Source organism: Ceratotherium simum, chromosome 30, assembly GCF_057802395.1.
Source record: "Ceratotherium simum simum isolate JZ-2026a chromosome 30, ASM5780239v1, whole genome shotgun sequence".
Classification (NCBI taxonomy): domain Eukaryota; kingdom Metazoa; phylum Chordata; class Mammalia; order Perissodactyla; family Rhinocerotidae; genus Ceratotherium; species Ceratotherium simum.
The window spans coordinates 12598913-12616428 of NC_141929.1; the positions used below are offsets into that span (position 1 = coordinate 12598913).

At 36.7% G+C, this 17516-nt stretch overlaps 1 protein-coding gene across 1 annotated transcript in view; it reads right to left on the reverse strand.

Moving 5' to 3' along the window:
* CNTNAP4 (contactin associated protein family member 4) overlaps positions 1 to 16807 on the reverse strand; it is a 234948-nt gene extending 218141 nt beyond the window's left edge. The window contains exon 1 of the mRNA XM_004437095.3: positions 16559 to 16807. Within this exon, the coding sequence (XP_004437152.2) occupies positions 16559 to 16643 (85 nt within the window). The 5' untranslated portion in view covers positions 16644 to 16807. The remainder of the gene's footprint in view (positions 1 to 16558) is intronic.
* Between the last annotated feature and the right edge of the window lie 709 nt (positions 16808 to 17516).

Genomic DNA, 17516 nt, shown 5'->3' on the forward strand with positions numbered 1-17516 from the left:
CTCTGCTTTTCTACACAACTAGAAAGTGGCAAAGCTGAGTTTTAAACCCAGGGTGGGCTGGTTAAGAGTTACCCGAAACAGCACTGAGCACACTGCCTGTAATAACACTGGCCACTCTGTAAGCATCCTGAACAATACTGCACGTTTTGTTGTAAGGAAAGCAAAACCTTAGGCATAAAATATGATCTCAAAAGCTTTATATATCTGGGAGTCAAAATTTCCAGTCTCGATTATTAGCAAGAAGTTGCTGATTCCGACCATTAGAACATTTCAAAACCACTGATGCTGAAGACATGTGTAATGATAGGTAACATGCTGTACAGGCTTACTAAATATTTGTTGAGTGAATAAATGAATAAAATGAGCAGAGTAAGGTGAAGCCCCAAGAAGCCTCAGAAATTACAAGGGTAAGGAACTCTTTAATAGACTGAATAAACACCCAACCCAGTGAAGAGTAATCGTTTGTATGAAACCAAATACATCCAGGGAATGTAAACATTATTTCACTAAGAATTTTTATAATATACTTAGCTAGTATTTTTTTCTTTCTTGGGTGTAATTCTCTAAATCATCAGTGCCAACTGAAAAATAACCAGGGTCCCAAAGCATGCAATTACAGGGTTCACATGGAACATAGTCACCCAGTGTAATTCGTGGGAATAAATTTCCAAACTATCAACTCATGGTCAGTGAAAAATATAAAAACTCATCTTATATAAACTCTAGTAATATTACTGGCCATGTATTGATTTTTACAGGAAATGAGAGGAAACACATGGATTACCAAATAAATCAGAAGGGTACTACATCAGGAATCTAAATTGAAGTTGAGTGTGTATCATAGTCTGCCTTTTGTTATAATTAATTTAAGGCATGTCTTTGTATCTTCCCCATTGGTCTTGGGTCCCTGAATGGCAAGGATTTATGATTTTACCCCACTACCCCGACTAGAACAAGAAACTCACATGTAGCTCGTCTAGAAGTTGAGTGGATAAATGGATACTTTCCTTACCCACCCTACTCACCCTCAGAAATCGAGAAACTCTAGGATAACTCTGATATTTGTTCTTCTGTACATCACCCTGGAAGCTCACTTAGAATATAAACAGAGACTCTGAAATGGCAACTGGGTAGACAGACAGGGACTTACTCTGTTTCCATCTCTTGCTTTGAGAAGAATGTATAGTTTAAGAAATGTCTGTTGAACATAAAGTATGAAAGCTGATCACAACCCTCAGTTCAAACCACTCCACTGAAAATGTTACATCCAGTTCTGGACATCAATTTTATCTTTTAATTTAAAAAAATAACCAGTTCATTCTAGGAGATATAATAAATTTCATCTCTAGGATTAGCCATTTGCTTGTGTTATTTCACCTGGTATTTTGCCTAGCATATGGAATATGTGATTAAATACATTTATTTTCAACAATATCCAATTAGTTCCAAGCAAATAGCTATAAAACCATGAAGGTATACTTTGTAAAAGATTGTAGAGTCACAGAAGTCCACCTAAAAAATTTATTATACAAATTAAGAAGAAACTCATTCTGGAACCAATTAATTAATGCCCTACAAAATCGCTCTTCCTTAATATTTTTTACTTGTGTAATAAGGAAGGTAGGAAGGGAACTGGAAAGAATCTCATCAATATTGTTATACCAAAGAAAATATTAAAATGGTAATATCATTGCTTTGTTCAATAGAGCAGATATTTAAAGGCATAGTATATTGCTTGTGCGTAGGAAAAGGAAATATTAAGAGCCTCAGGCATAACTATAAAGAGAACTGGGCTAGATGAAGAGGAGTCAACAGTCAAAGAAAGAGTGAGGCACACAGTGCCCTGAACGTCTCTGATATTTTTCTTTTTTAAAAAAGAGTTTGGGATTAGTGAGGAACGCCATTCAAAGGCATATCAGATATTTCACAGAATCATATCTACTCTCTGGGAGACTGGCTCAAGTAGTATTGATGCTGGCTTAGCAATGGAAACAGTTCTCATCCAAAATTGCAAATCTGAAGCGTTTCCTTTTTCATTTTGATCTTCATTAAATATAGGTTGCTTTCTTTGATTGCAGAGGAAATAAAAGTATTGAGGAATAGAGTCTGTTTTCTTGAGATGTTGCAATTTTTCTTGAAAATGTGGAAGAAATTACAAATTTCTTAAAAAGAAAGACAAAACTCTAAGACGCCAGAAGGAAATCAAAATCCAAGGAAGTGAATCCAGCTAAGAGGTTCTTCCCATAAATAGTGATTCATGCCTTCTGGAGAAGACACTAGGCTCATGGTAACAACCAAAACCTGCCTTTGCAGCAGCCCGTCAGAGGCCACTGGCGTTGGGCTCCTGAGAGGGACACATGTAGGGATGATGGGTGATGCTGCTGAGGGCTGGAGAGACAAGATGGCTGTGTGTATAACTGACAAGACCAATTGATGAGTGAGCGGGTTTCCTGGAGGGTGACAGATGCGCTTCTGAGATCTGTCAAATGTGGCAATCTCTACCCATCACCTCTGATTCATGTTTGAACAAATGATACTGCTAGAAGAGACGTAGAACCAACTTTAAGCGTTATAAATTCTTGAGCAGGAAAGGAAGGGTGTAAGATGGCTGTTTCTTCCAAAATTAACTTAGATCTTTGCCAAAGTGGGACAAAGATGTTGAACACTTCATGAAATTGGCATTTGTAAATGGCTTAAGATATTGTGATCTTAGGGAATCTTAAGACAGCCATATACCACCACAAACAGACACTGGTAGACTAAGACAATTTAAAAAGTAAATCAACAAACAACCAATTGGTTCAAAATAGAGGAATGTTTAAATAAAGAGCTCATCCACTTGATAGGTTACTATGAACCATTAAAAAAGATAAATACAAAGACTTTCAGCCACAAGAGAAATGCACTGGAGAGGATGGAAAAACATGCGTAAGAAAAAAAACTGGTGTGTGAACAGATGCTGTGTTAGATTGAGTGAAGTAATGTATGGCAAACATCTGTCCCAGTTCCTGATACGACGAGGGCATTCTACAAATTTAAAATTAGACCAACTTTAAATTGAATTTAAAGAAGTTATTAGAATGATGATTGTCTGTTTGGTTTTGGCTAAACATAGAAGATATCGCGGGAAGAAAAAGGAGAATCTGTGTGCCTTGAGATGTACAGATTAGAAGTGGAAAAGTGCCAGAGAAAGCAAACTGCAAAATCAGCTTTTGGGAAGGGGACGTGAGAAACACACAGAGCTAATCACAACACAACTGGAGCTCAGTAACATAAAGGGGAAAGTAATTTGGAAGGGGATAAAATATTTGTGATCACAGCTGTGGGAGTGCAGGTGACAAATAAAGAGGTGATTTTAATAAACGGCAGTCAATGACATCCTATGTATCTCTAAGAGTGTTGGAAGGAGAATTTAGAACAAAATAATGCACTGGAAGGAAATGACTAGCTTCAAAGATATAAAACTGTTGGGAAATGATGGGGAGGCATTTTTTTGTATCATTAAGATGCATTCCTCTAAGGGATACCAGAAACTCTCGGGTAGAGGCAGCTGGAGAGCAGCAGGTGCAGATAAAAAGAAAGAAAAAGAGAAAGGACAGGGTGATGGCACCCCGTGGCAACCAGGCGGTGGGAGCTAACGGATGAGCACAGAGCATGCGATGGCAGCAATGCCATTGAGGACAGATACAAATGGAAGATGGCTTCACTCGATAAGTTTCAGTCAGTAAAAGCAATACATCTGCTGTTGAAATTTCAAAAATTCTCCCAAATACCAAGAGAAAAGTCACTTTATTCAGGCAGTTGGAAGAGGGAGAGCACTTGTTATGGACTGAATTGTGACCCCCCCCCAAATTCGTATACTGGAGCCTTAACCCCCAGTGTGACTACAGACAGTCCTCGACTTATGACGGTTTGACTTACAATTTTTCAATTTTACAATGATGCAAAAACAATACACATTCAGTAGAAACCGTACTTCGAATTTTGAACTTTGGTCTTTTCCCAGGCTAGCGATATTTGATATTCAGTAGGATACTCTTTTGTGATGCTGGTCATCAGCAGCGAGCTGCAGCTCCCAGTCAGCTTTGCAATCGTGAGGGTAACAACCAATATACTTACAACCATTCTGTACCCAGACAACCATTCTGTTTTTCACTTTCAAAGTACAGTATTTAATAAATTACATGAGATATTCAACACTTTATTATAAAATTGTCTTTGTATTAGATGACTTTGCCCAACTGTAGGCTAATGTAAGTGTTCTGAGCACGTTTAAGGTAGGCTAGGCTAAGATGTGATGTTCGGTAGGTTAGGTGTATTAAATGCATTTTTAACTAACAACATTTTCAGCTTACGATGGGTTTATCGGGAAATAACCCCATCGTAAGTCGAGGAAGATCTCTATATTTGGAGACAGGGCCTTTAAGGAGATAATTAAGGTTATATGAGATCGTAAGAGTGGGGCCCTCATGGGATAAGACTGGAGTCCTCACAGGAAGAGGAAGAGACACCAGAGATCTCTCTCTGATTGATCACACACACAGAGGAAAGGCCAGGTGAAGACAAAGTGAGAAGGCAGCCATCTGCAAGCCAGGATGAGAGGTCTCACCAGAAACCAACCCAGTTGGCACCTTGATCTTTGACTTCTAGCCTCCAGAACTTTGAGAAAATAAATTTCTGTTGTTTAAGCCATCCAGTCTGTGGTATTTTGTTATGGCAGCCCTAGCAGACTAATATAGCACCCAAAGGGAACGTATCCCTGAACATGGGGAAGGAGAGTGTTTTTGTTGAGAAAGAAACAAAACTGGCAAGTGCCTTGGTCAGGCAGTGTTGTAATCTTGCAGAAAGGATTTGGTTTTTTTCTGTGATTTGAACTGTTTCAGCCCCTTATAACCTGTTCTTGGAATTGTTGAATCAAAGAAAGAATTTAGATGGAGTGGATAGGTCTTTGGGTACCAAGGAGCAAAGAGGGTCAGTGTACATGCAGAGGAGAAAATTTTAGTTCTGTACATAAATTACATACACTTACACAGTTGTGAGTGATGCTTGACACCTCACTCCGACTAGTAAAGAAGAGCTCTTTGATAAAATGCAAGTGACAGGATCCTTGGAAGAAAGTGAGCATACTAACTTATAATTTATCACACCAGGGAGGGAGCCCTGAGAGCAGGCACATGTGGGTTCTAATACTCAGAGCAGGTGATTTCAAAGGCTCATGGAGAAGATGAGTGTATCCCATTTCAAAGAGCAATAGATTTGGTGTCATTGACATTGGGTCCAGGTGTCAGCTCTATTCTTCCTTACTCGGTGGTTTTGGAAGTACCTCCTAAATTTCAATTTCTTAGTTTGTAAAATAGTGATAATAATATCTGCCTCACAAGCCTTTGAGGTACACTCCACCACCTTAGAGTCCACAGAGCCTAATGCAAAAGGAATATTTGTCAATATGAATGATAACATATGTCAACATGCGTGGAAAGCTATGAAGTATAAAATTCTGGCAATAAAAGTCACAAATGTATACAGTGAGGAGGAAGAAATGTGGGAGGAATCTAAAAAAAATGATGAAGTTTTACAGGAAAATAATAAAAACAAAAGAACACGTGTGCAATTAAAAGAGGAAAACAAAGCTTCCGAAATCACTAAGCTTGTAAAAATTACTAAAGGCAATGAAAAAAAGGTTTGCATATGTTTGTAGGAAAGAGAAGAGCAAGGAAGGAGCACGTACACTTTTTATAAGGTTAATGATGAAAAGAAAATTAATTTTATTTTTCTTCTGTCCTCTGTAAAGGAGAAAAGTCGTCAAATGGGAAAATGTAAAATAAAGGCCAACAGAAAGGAATTGAAGTCCAAGACAGATGAAGGAGTTGAAAATTTCTTCCCAGAATGCAGAGAGAACTTTGCAGTACAACTTTCAAACTGAAGGAGATGACCTGGGAAGTGCTACCGGGATGGAGAGGCACATGGATGGCCTGGCTGGGGGCAGGTGCTGTGCCAACTTTATACTCTTGATATATTTTTTGTTTGCCTGTTCATTGAGAGTCCTCAATCCAAAAATGATTTGATATAGTGGCCTACCAAATTACATCTGCTATAAATAAAAAAGGGGAGCAGAGAGGGAAAGAGAGAGATAGAAAGAAACAATAGAGCAGGTTGGCAATGATAATATGGATCCTAATGGATTACGACAGACTAGAATGAAGTATTCCAACTGAACCAACTAACTGAAATGTAATAGAGATAAATATCAAGTCAAATAAAGTTTTAAGAACAATAGCAAAAGTAAATGGCCTCCTAAATAAAAATGACTTTTTCATCATTAACATAACACACAATACTCCAATATATCTAGCCTGATTCTGTTCATCTCCTTTTTTTGGTGTTTCAACTGAAAAAAAATAAGCCATCTATCAGTGTATTCTTTCCACATTTACTGAACATCCTCTTTACTCCAGGCACTGTGCTAGGTGTTGCAGACACAGAAATGATTAAAATAATACCTTTGCCTTTCAAAGATTTCACAGTTTTGTAAAGGAGATATATTTTTTTAAAAATCAGTTTTGATACTCAATGATCAGGGCAGGAATAAGCAAACACTCAGGTGCTATGGAATTTCTGCTAAGAGAATGGGGAGAGTTGAGGTGGTTTGATCAGGTAGGACTCCACAGAGGAAGGAGATGAGACTTGCTTTGAGTAGAAGTTTTCCAGAAGAATTTGGAGGGAAGTGATGGAGGGCAATCAGGCAAAGGGAACATAAAAGGCCAGGTCATAAAGGCTAGAGGACCTTAGTGGGGCAGGATTATGAGGGAGAGAAAGCAGTTAAGAAGACAAAAGTGGAAACATCAGCAAATAATACAGAGTAAGAAGATATTTGTTTGCTATGCTAATGAGTCTGAACTTAATGTTGAAAACACCTAACAGTGAAATATAGCTACGAGGCAAGACTTGTTTTCTTTTTTGATAAAAACCTTAGAATTGAATAAATAAATCAAGGCAGTATGGCAGACTTATCTAAAAATACGATACTATGTGTAGTATTTCGAAATTTTGCATGATATGGAAGGAAAGTCACAGGAAGTAGTGAGGGAGGAAGGGGACAGCTGCCTCGCCAGTCATATCAGTCAGATCAATCCCGGCAATCATTAAGATGACAGATGCCACGGCCAGAGCATCCTCACATCCAGGAAAATGAAAGAGGAAAATGATGACGGAAGGCTCAATTTTGCTAACTCAGAAAAACAGAACGGTCGGCATCTTCTCCAGAGAATGTTTCAGTGATTAATGACACTATATACATTCTTTTCATGCTAATCTATTTCATGTTGCAATTACAGAGAGAGAGAGATTGAGAAAGAAACCATTCCATAGGCAAGCACATAGCAAGGCTTTCAAGAAATGAATGTGGTCATTTACAAGGCCACACAGTAAATGACTCCGTTTTATATGTCAAACACTGCAAATTATTGTGGTCATAATTTTATTCTCAGTACCTAAAATTCTACATCATATTTTTATTAGCCTTCTTTTTCCATTTCTCTAGTAGACAATTGACTATGAAATATTTTATTTTATCATATTCTGTTTGGTGATAAGGTCCTATAGGATGCTATGAATTCAAGAAACCAAATCTTATCTTCAATGTTTGCTCTTTGCTTTCTGAAATGTATCCTAGTTCTTTTCCCAAATTATCTCTCTCTTTTGTTTATTTTAGGAAAGGTTACACATCTTATGATACTTCAGAGGTTGTGTGATGACATTCTACAGGCGCATGAAGTTTTCTTAACTGGATTATAGCACAAGCTCCATGTTAAAGCACAACAGTTCAAATAAGCACAGAAATATACACACAATGGAACAAAAGAGCCTAATTGAGCAGCTTTATAACCTTACACAGAATTCCCTCACCACTGCTTTCGATAGAATTGCTTTTATTTTAGCAATGTTCTTTTAATTAAGTTCCAAACATCTAAAACATGGCAAATATGTATTATAAATCCTTAATTATGAGGATCACTAAGCATTCATGCAGCTTTCTGCCTTGGAGATAGATTCTTTTTGTTTAAAATCAGTCAAAATTGAGAGATAAAAGTGAATGATGTGAAAAATGTTAAACTTTGTTTATAATGCCCTTCTCTTGGTACCAGTATCACTTTACCGCATTGTCTTCAAGAGTTAAATTTTGCTTCAATTTATCTAGTGGCTTCTAAGCCAAAATCTCTCCTGCCATTTTTTGCCTTCATTGCCATCTTCAAAAAGACTAGCACCCTGGGACTGACTAGAAGTTGAGTTCAGTGTTGGGGACCCTGAGGTCTTCAGGTCATATTCTAGAAAATAAAGCACTTTGGGGTCACAAAAGGGCAACACTGTCCCTCTATCTGGGATGAGTTTAAACTGGATCCAAAAGACCTCTGGCTATTTTTTAATCCCACATACTGTTCTAAAACCATACTGGAGATTATTCTGGTATGGTAGCAAATAAGAAACAATCTTATTCTATACTCCAACACTACTTAATTAAAAATGTGCCACCTAGGGGCAGTGTTTTCCATTTCTCTACCAATATGGACCGTTCTCCAATTCCCATAAACAATGTCTTCCAACATATGCGCGCGCACACACACACACGCACACGCACACACATACACAATGACAATTTCCTCTCAGCAACACATTTCCCTTACAGACTATTTTCAGTTTAGTTTCTTCTTCTTTTTGTTTATCTGCTGATCAACATATTTTAAAAGACAAACACATATCAATGTCTTTGAAAACTAAAGACAAGTCTTGAAGATCTAAGTATATATTCAACCTTTTAGAACAAAGTTATTAGCCCAGAGAGAAATTTAGCTTTCTCAAATTTTCCCAAAAAATCTCTCTCGGGTCTGATATAACAAAGATAATTGGTTTATACCGACAGGAAAATGTGGGGCTCTCTGTTGTGGGCCACAGAACTCAAATGTCTGTCCAATGTCATCCAGGCATCTACCAACTCCAAGGCTTGTGACCAATTCCTGGGAGAGTTCATCAGCGCCCTTATTCAAAGGACATTTTAAAAATATCTCTCTGTAGGTTATAACTGCCGAGCAAGTCAAGCAATGAAATTACAGGTTATAGTTTGTCTAAAAACTATACAATAAATGTTATTTAGAAAGGCAGGTGAATTTATATATTTACATGCTGTTCCTAAACTAATATCAACGTCTGACCTCATTTGTAAGTACCATAATTGCCAGAGGGAAAAAACATGGTTATAGAAACAAATATGTCTTTTATGATTTAGAAGCATATAACATCTTATTCTAGAGCACTGCTGAGCAATAAGAGGTACTTAATAAAAAAAAGTAATTAGAGATATAAGCCAACGATACATATATCATTTTTTTCCTTTGTGATTTTAAAATCTTAAAGGTAAATTTCATCACTGCACTATTAAATACTTATGGCATTAAAAAATTTTATAGTTACTAATTTTAAACTACTTAAAATGTCAAATGTGTTCAGGCTTCACTCACTTTTCCAATTATTACATTGGAATGACTCATTAACTGTAACATAAACAGGCTCATTTTTACCTCCTGTTATGCTATTTCTCCAATTTTATTACTAGAGTACTACTTTTCCATGAACCATGATGAAAATTCATTGGGAGGGGAAAAAAAAAAAAAACAAGCACATACTCTTCCTCTTGCAAATACCAATTTTCCTCAGGAGAAACGAAGCAATAATGATAATTTGTAATGGATTTTGGGTAAACATTCTTCACCATTACATAACATTGTGGTTTCAGGTGCCATATATGTGGATAGCTTGGCAAAAGACATTTTGACGAAAACTTTATCCTTCAAAAGTCAATTGGGATAGAAAAATATCTTTATTTATGCAATAGTATATCAGATTTGGTCTTTAGCAATAGTCATCAGGACCCCGCAGCAATCAGCATTGTGGTGGGTCTAAATTCATAGATCAAAAACAAGAAAGACTAGTTCTAGAAGTCAAATAAATAAATATGTATACATACATACATATATACAAGCATACCTAATTGACGCACACAGCCAGACAACTATAGCCTTAGAACTCATTGAAGAAATTTGACTGTTGAAATCTCAGACATCAAAGTTTCCCAAAAAGGTAGTTAAGAAGACAATCCAATCTTCAGTAACATCTTTGTTATTTAGAAATGCAATGTATTGTAACTTAGAGTTATGGGTACACTATCTATTATTTCTCAAGAAATAGTAAACCTTTTTTAATAACCTCAAAGCCTTCAAATTACAATATTAATCTTCAGGGTAAATTATTTAATTTAAGTATATTCAGTTCATTGAGGCTTTTTGTGAGTTCATTCCTCCTTAAAGAAGGACTTTCAGTCACAGGGTCTCCTAAAGCTCCATAATTTTTGTCTGCATTTAGTTTGGGACATTTATTTCTCTTTCTGAAATTTTTCTTTTTTAAGTGACAAAAATCAAACTGACCTTAGCATTTGATGCTACAATTCAAGACTTGTTTTTAGAGATCTGTTTGTTAAAGAATATTTCTAAAAGTTATTAGCTGAAATACCCATTAAAACAATTATCCATACATTCTATGAGAATTCACCCCACCACCACCAACCACAACAACACAGCTGATTTCACCTCATGCACGTGGTTAAGTCATGAAACATCTGTTTTAAACACATAGTCTGTGATGGGTCTACCTTCCATATCATACTAGTTAATTTGAAAAACAGCAATCATACTACATAAATATTAAACAAGTTATTGAGGCCAAAATTTCTGAATCAATAAAAATGAAAAAAAATAAGCTAAGCAATAATTGAAACACCAAGCCATTGAAAAAATGAGATCAAAATCTGCAATATTTAACCTTTCACCAGAAATATTCACCTACCAATCGGAACATGCATATCTGAGATTTAAATACCAATGTTGGATAAATTCTTATTATTCTTCCTACTGTTTTCAGGAACTGGGCCGTTCTGTAAACTTTCAATCACTAAGAAGGAAAGGAAAAGATTTTTAGAAAGGATAGTGAAGGACTTCTTAGATAACCTGACAAATTGGCAACCTAACGGTCATATGATTCATTAGCTGATGATATTAAGGCCCCAATATTAATTTATCTGAAGTAAAAGAAATTCAAATTCTAAATATAATCAAATTATGAAAAATAAGTATTTGTAAAGCAAGACTGATAGTCTAACATAAAAAAATTCAGAGCCATGCAATGCGAGTCACTGTCCCTTGTCATCTATTTACAGTGGATCGTCGCGAACCCCATCACAATTCTTGTTGACACCTAGAGTAAGTCACATCTCAGTAAGCTCTATGAGACTGTCCTAGGCTGTCTTTGATTTGGAAATTGAGCTTTCATTTACACAGAAATCTTCACTGGAGCTGAATCATTAAAAACAGTATTATGAAAAAGAAATTATTTTAACATATGGCCATTTATTTTGAAAAAAAATGCTACAATGGAATTTAGAATAAAAAGAATTTTTAAAATATTTTGCCCCACCATAATTTCTAACTTAAACTTTTTTTTAAAAACTGCAGTGAACAGGATAATGTAAATGAAATGAAGCAAATGATCAGTTCTTGGAAAACAATTCTAAATGGACAAGGCATTTACAGAAAAATTAACTATGTTGGCATGAGTAGGTGAAAGGCATCTGCTTAATTATTATGAATTCTCAGTGGGCAGTGCTTACATAAAAATCTATTTTTCAATTTATTCTAGAAGGTTTGCCAATTTCAGAATTTTTAGGAAGCTGCTACTGTAAAAGTCATAGGGCCAAGAACACCCTTCCAATAAGATCATTTTCCTTGTACAATCACTGATTCCAGATGCAAGCTTCTGATTAGTATGAAGGGGAATATTTTACACCCATGAAAGTATAAAACAGCATTTTCACTAAAAATATGTAAGATGCAATTACTTATACACTTTATTGAACTTCTCATACTAATTGGATTACTTGAGATTGAAAGGGCCCCCTTAGCAACCAAAACTGCTGAAATTTTACAAACAGTTATAAATAATTCATACCCACTGAAATAACAAGATTTCTGAAAAATAAAGTCTTTAAGAGGAAACATACAAAGAAGATACTAACTTGAAGCTTTCTTCCACTAGCAATAGTAGCATTACCCTCACTGTCACAACTCTCCATGTATGTATTTGTGTGCTACTAAGACCCAATTTTTATCACAGCACTATAATTTATACACTATCCACGTCTCTTCATTATATTATATTGTATATTATTTAAATCAGGGATGAATAAACTTTTTCTATAAAGGGCCAGATAGTAACAAATATTATGTAGGTCCTTATATAACAAGAGGGAAATCAATTTTAAGAAAATTTTATTCATAAAATTAAAATATAATAATAATAATTGAGTACCAATTTTTTGCCATACACGTCTACTAATGGGAAGAATGTATGACTGAAATTTGAATTTCATATAATTCTTTTGTGCCACAAAGAATTCTTCCTTTAATTTTTTTTAAACATTTAAAAACGTAAAAACCATTCTTAGCTCACAGACTATATAAAACAGGCAGCAGGCTAGATTTGGCCCATGGGCCATATTTTATCAACTTCTCAGCTAAATATTACATTCTCTTACAATGGATGTTATACAACTCTATTAATCTGTTTCCACTGAAGAGGTAAATTAATTCAATCTTGATATAGAGATTGGCTCCCATAACAAAATTGTTTATATATGATACAAATTCCAAAGTTAATTTTAGAAGACATGAAAATGTTTATTACTTAGAGTAAGCACCAGGTATCGTGTGAAACTCATGTGTTTGATCTCCGTGTTAGCTATGAGCTGTGTTAACCCCATAGCTGGAGGCTGCCCTTATCAGAAGTGATTTGGGATGTGTACAATCAGGAGTGGGAAGAATGCACCAAATTGATGAAAACACATCAGTATTGTTGTTAGAAGAGTGAGTAAGAGCGCACGCTCATCTTTCTATGCAAAGGCCAGCTCTTTATGTAACGCATCATATAATTATATTTTATCAATACTTTAGTGTTGGATTCTAGTTATTTTTTGCTATGGAAAAGAATTTGGGAGGGGAGGAGGAGGAAATGAAGGAAGCTTCTAGAAAGAATTACAAGATTGAGTTTGTAATTTGAGAATCGGTCCAGTTACATTCAGGTTGCATCCCCCAGCCGGCAAGAGTGATCATCTACACAAGTGATTAGCTTCATCTATTGTTGATTTTAACACATTCTTTAGCTCTTCTTTCAGGTTAGATATCAGAGATAGCCTTTATTCCAGTTAGAGAAAAGAAAGAACGCAGTGAGAAGTTAACTTCTAACTAAGTCATTCATAAGCTACTTGTGACCATTAAATAGTCTCAGATTAAGGCTCAGAATACCTGAGGCCAGAGAGCCTCCATCACATGATCTGCAAGAGTGAAAATAAAAGCAAACCTCTAATTTGCCTTACTACTTACTCTGTTCCTTCTTTTATGGGGAGTCAGCCCCTCCCCCAACAAAGTCTTAATGTTCAGAAAGAAATTGTGGGTTCATAAGTGCAATTGTAAAATGAAGGGTTGTCTTCGTTCTCAGTGCAAGTGAAGACACCTAAAACAGCTTGTGCAGCTTCTCAAAGTGTGAGCCCTTCTAGGAGGATCTGTCTCTAGACTTTCATGAAAGGGACGCCTCAATATAATAACAAACTTGCCTTGACCAACACAAAGAGGAAAGACCCAGGACTGGCTCACTACTTTCGAAATGTCAGGTAGAGCTCTAGTCGGCAAAGATTGTGGTCCATTCAACATATTTCATCCTTAGACAGACAAGGAGTAAGCAGAGCCACCAAAAACACGTGAGCACATGAGTTTGGTGGTTTATACGTATTTATGTACATATATACACACATACATATACATATATAGGAACATGTATGTGTGTGTATGTGTGTGTGTTTGCACAGAATCCTTCTAATGTAAAGTTTCCCTGTTGATTAATTTGATCAGCTAACGTTCAAATTATAGTGCACCTAATCCCTGGGCTGTCCCTGGTTTACAGAGTCCTGTCCCATGAAAGCTTTCCCATTGGCAGCCTTGGGCTGACTCAGTGGATAACAGATTTGCTCCTGGTGAATCAGCTGTAAATAAAGGGAGAAGGTCTTTATATTCACCTGAGAGACAGACCTTTAATTTTCTTTATTTGTATTCAGTTCTCCCTGACTTTAACATTGGTATTCAAGATTGATTCATGTTTTAATATAAAGTCTTTTTCAGAAGAATCATTGGAGTTATTGTAACACTTTAAAAAAGCTTATGCTGGTTGATGGTTGCTTGTCCGTACACTGAATTCCAGCCTTGCTAGTAAACATATATACTTGTTCTTCCAACAAGGATAAAACATATGAAGCACCTTGGTAATAAGTAGATCTTGCCTCCTTCCAAAAAAAAAAAATACTTACTAAATATTGAAGAATAAAATAAAAATTGGGAAATGAATGTTTTCTTTTATATATACTGCTGCAAATCATACTGTCAAAGTGATATTAACAAGAAATTACTAAATGCAAATTTAATTATCTAAAGTCATTTAATTGCATTTTTGACACTTTAAGAACATTCACCTCAACATATATGGTAACCAGGAACTCCAACTTTAATATTTAAATATTCCTAATAATTTAAAATTTTATGGATTCTTTAAGTTTATCAAATGTTTAGAAGAGCATTAAACTACTTCCTGAACAAACCAAGGCTGAAAGGATACAGAACCAGGATTGAAATTTTAAGTGTCAGGCAGAGGCTCAGCCAGAGCTAAGCACCCATGAAGATTCTGCTCTCCTCAGATCTTCTCAGCAGCTCATCTTTCCTTTCCTAAGAAGATATATTACAAAAAAAAGCTATCTAACGTCGATCTGCCTTGTATTGGCCTTCAAGAAAAAAACAATTGTAAACAACTAGTTGCCCAATCAATCATCTTAGTATATTATAAACAAGCATTGTATTGGAAAGACATGGCTGCATCTAGGCCAGACTTGAGTTCTGCTTTTCCTAAGGGAAGGATGATTCAAGTAATGTACTTTACATTGTAAGAGTGACCTCTAGTGCCTTCCTTTTTTGTTGAACTTGGTAGTTGGAGGATGAATTACTTATGCCTTTTCTACAAAACTTTGTGTGTGTGTGTGTGTGTGTGTCTGTGTTGCGATTGTTTGTTTGTGGTAATGTCGGTCAAATGCTACCATTTCAGCATTCCAAGATTTTGACGAGGTGAAAATATGCACGTGTTATTGACTCATGGGATTCTTACACACCCAGATTAGAACTGAATCTGAAACACAGTGCAGCATCCGAGTGAATTCTCTTCTTTCAGAGTGATAGATACACCATGACATTGAGTTAATATTGAATGGAAACATGAAATCACATGCAGTGTAAATGTACATTTGACTCGGACCAGTAAGGTCATTTACAATGTTTTTCCCACTTCAGAGGCCTTTAGCATACTCAAGGGATATGCCACAGCAGATGTCTTATTTGTCCCCCAAACCTAAACCTTGTTGTACAGCAGCAGCATAAATTCCTGAACAGGCCTCATAGCCCTTTCTTGGAAAGCAAATGAGCTTTTCCTTTAAAATCCAAGAAAGAGATAAAAAGTTGTATTTGCAGATCTTGTTTATCATTCATCACAGAGGGGGAAATTCTCCCATTTCGAGATTTTAAGCCAAATATAACTTTTAAAACTTTTTCTGTTTCTAATAAAAAAGGGATGAAGAGAGTTCTGCCAAATTATTTTGGATGATACTTAAATTAGAAATAAGGTCTTAATAAATTTTCCCTGAACCAATTAACTCAGAACCAGCAGACTCAGTCAAAAATTTATAAAGTTAAAAATTCAACCACTGAAGAATACTTTTGAAAAATCACTTGAATGTATTTCCTTTAAGTAAAATGTAGGAAGCAAGCCCTGTCTTTCAGGAGCGCTCAAGTCCTAATCTTTTAGCAGTAAGGGCACAATTCTCAATATCGAGGTTCACCTCCACCAATTCTGCTCCTGAATGCTGCAGTCCATTTCAGTTATTAGCCTGGCATCATTTTAAAGATGTAGCCAGCTACCAGTCTGCCAAATTGCAAACTTCGGAAATCTAAGCTAATGCAGCACAATGTAAATTCTGCCAGTGGTTTTCCTGTTAGACATAATTCCAATAAAATTCAGTAATCCTAAAAAAGGAAGAAATGAAGACATTCGCAGGCTATTCTCTGGTTAAGATGCTAATTTAATGTTTTGCTAGAACTTGAGCTTTCTTAATGAATATTCAAAGAAGACAAAATAAGATTCTGCTCATAAACAAAAAGAGAAATGACACTTTGCTCATTTTGACCAGACCAAGAGGAAAAACATGTGTAAACCCAGTCATATCTGCAAGATTTTTAAGTGATGCTTCCTTTATAGCAATCTGCTTTGCAGCAATTCTACTTGCAGATAATAATCATAAAAAAACAACAGAATTAAAGTTTTGCAGAGAACCCTCACGCAAGTTTTAAATCATTTGCTGTATACTTACAGGAATTTCCAGCTGCGACTCTGTTCCAATTTTGAGTAGATAACAGAAGTAGCGTCTTGAGGACAGCTCCGGTGACAGACCCCATGCTCACATTTATTGGGCTCCCCCACAAGATCTTGAGTGGCTTTCCGAGCACTCCAGTCCTATTCTCAGTCCCTCTCCCAGCTCTCTGGGTCTTCAGCACCTCTGAGTCGCTCAGTCTTTCTGTTTCCTTCCCTCCTGTCTCCTTCCCTCCTTTCTCTCTCTCTCTCCGTCTCTCTCCGAGTCTCTCTCTCTCTCTTACGCACACACACAGACACACACTACAGCCCTGACTCCTCACTGGAAGGCACCCAGCATCCTTTCTAACAAGCATCCACACCGCCGAGGCCACGCCCACTCCTCACAGCAGCGGTCCCAGAAATTGGCAGCAGCATCCCTGCTCCCGATTCACGGCAGCGCTCAGAGCTCCTCCGAGCGCTGAGCTGCTGATGAAAGCTGGACCTGGAGGCGCGGCCTGCTGCTCCCGGGCCTCCTCGGGGCTCCCTCCCCTCTCCTCTATTCTCCAATAAACCTTAACCCTTTTCTCCCCTCTGGAGAGGTGAGTGGGGGAAGAGGCGAGGCGGTGGAGCCTCCTGATTTTCTGGAGGTCTTGCCTTTGGCAGAGCCAGTCAACATACTGAGCTAATTCCTGAATATCCGGGAGCACATCCAGGTAAAATTGGGTTATGTTTCAAAACAAAAGCATAAAATAAGACAGAAATAACTAAGGAGCATTGGTAAATTGTAGCTAAAACTGTCCTCAGGGAAAATACTTGCTGTTGTTTCTTTCTGTTTATATAAAACTATCCTCTTCAGCTGTGGTGCCAAGATTTTATTACAGAAATTCGTCACATGGAAACAGACCTTCCTGTTTGGCAGATATTTAAAATCAACTGGTGATAGTCTGCAAGAAATTAACATTTCTTATTTTAGTTCA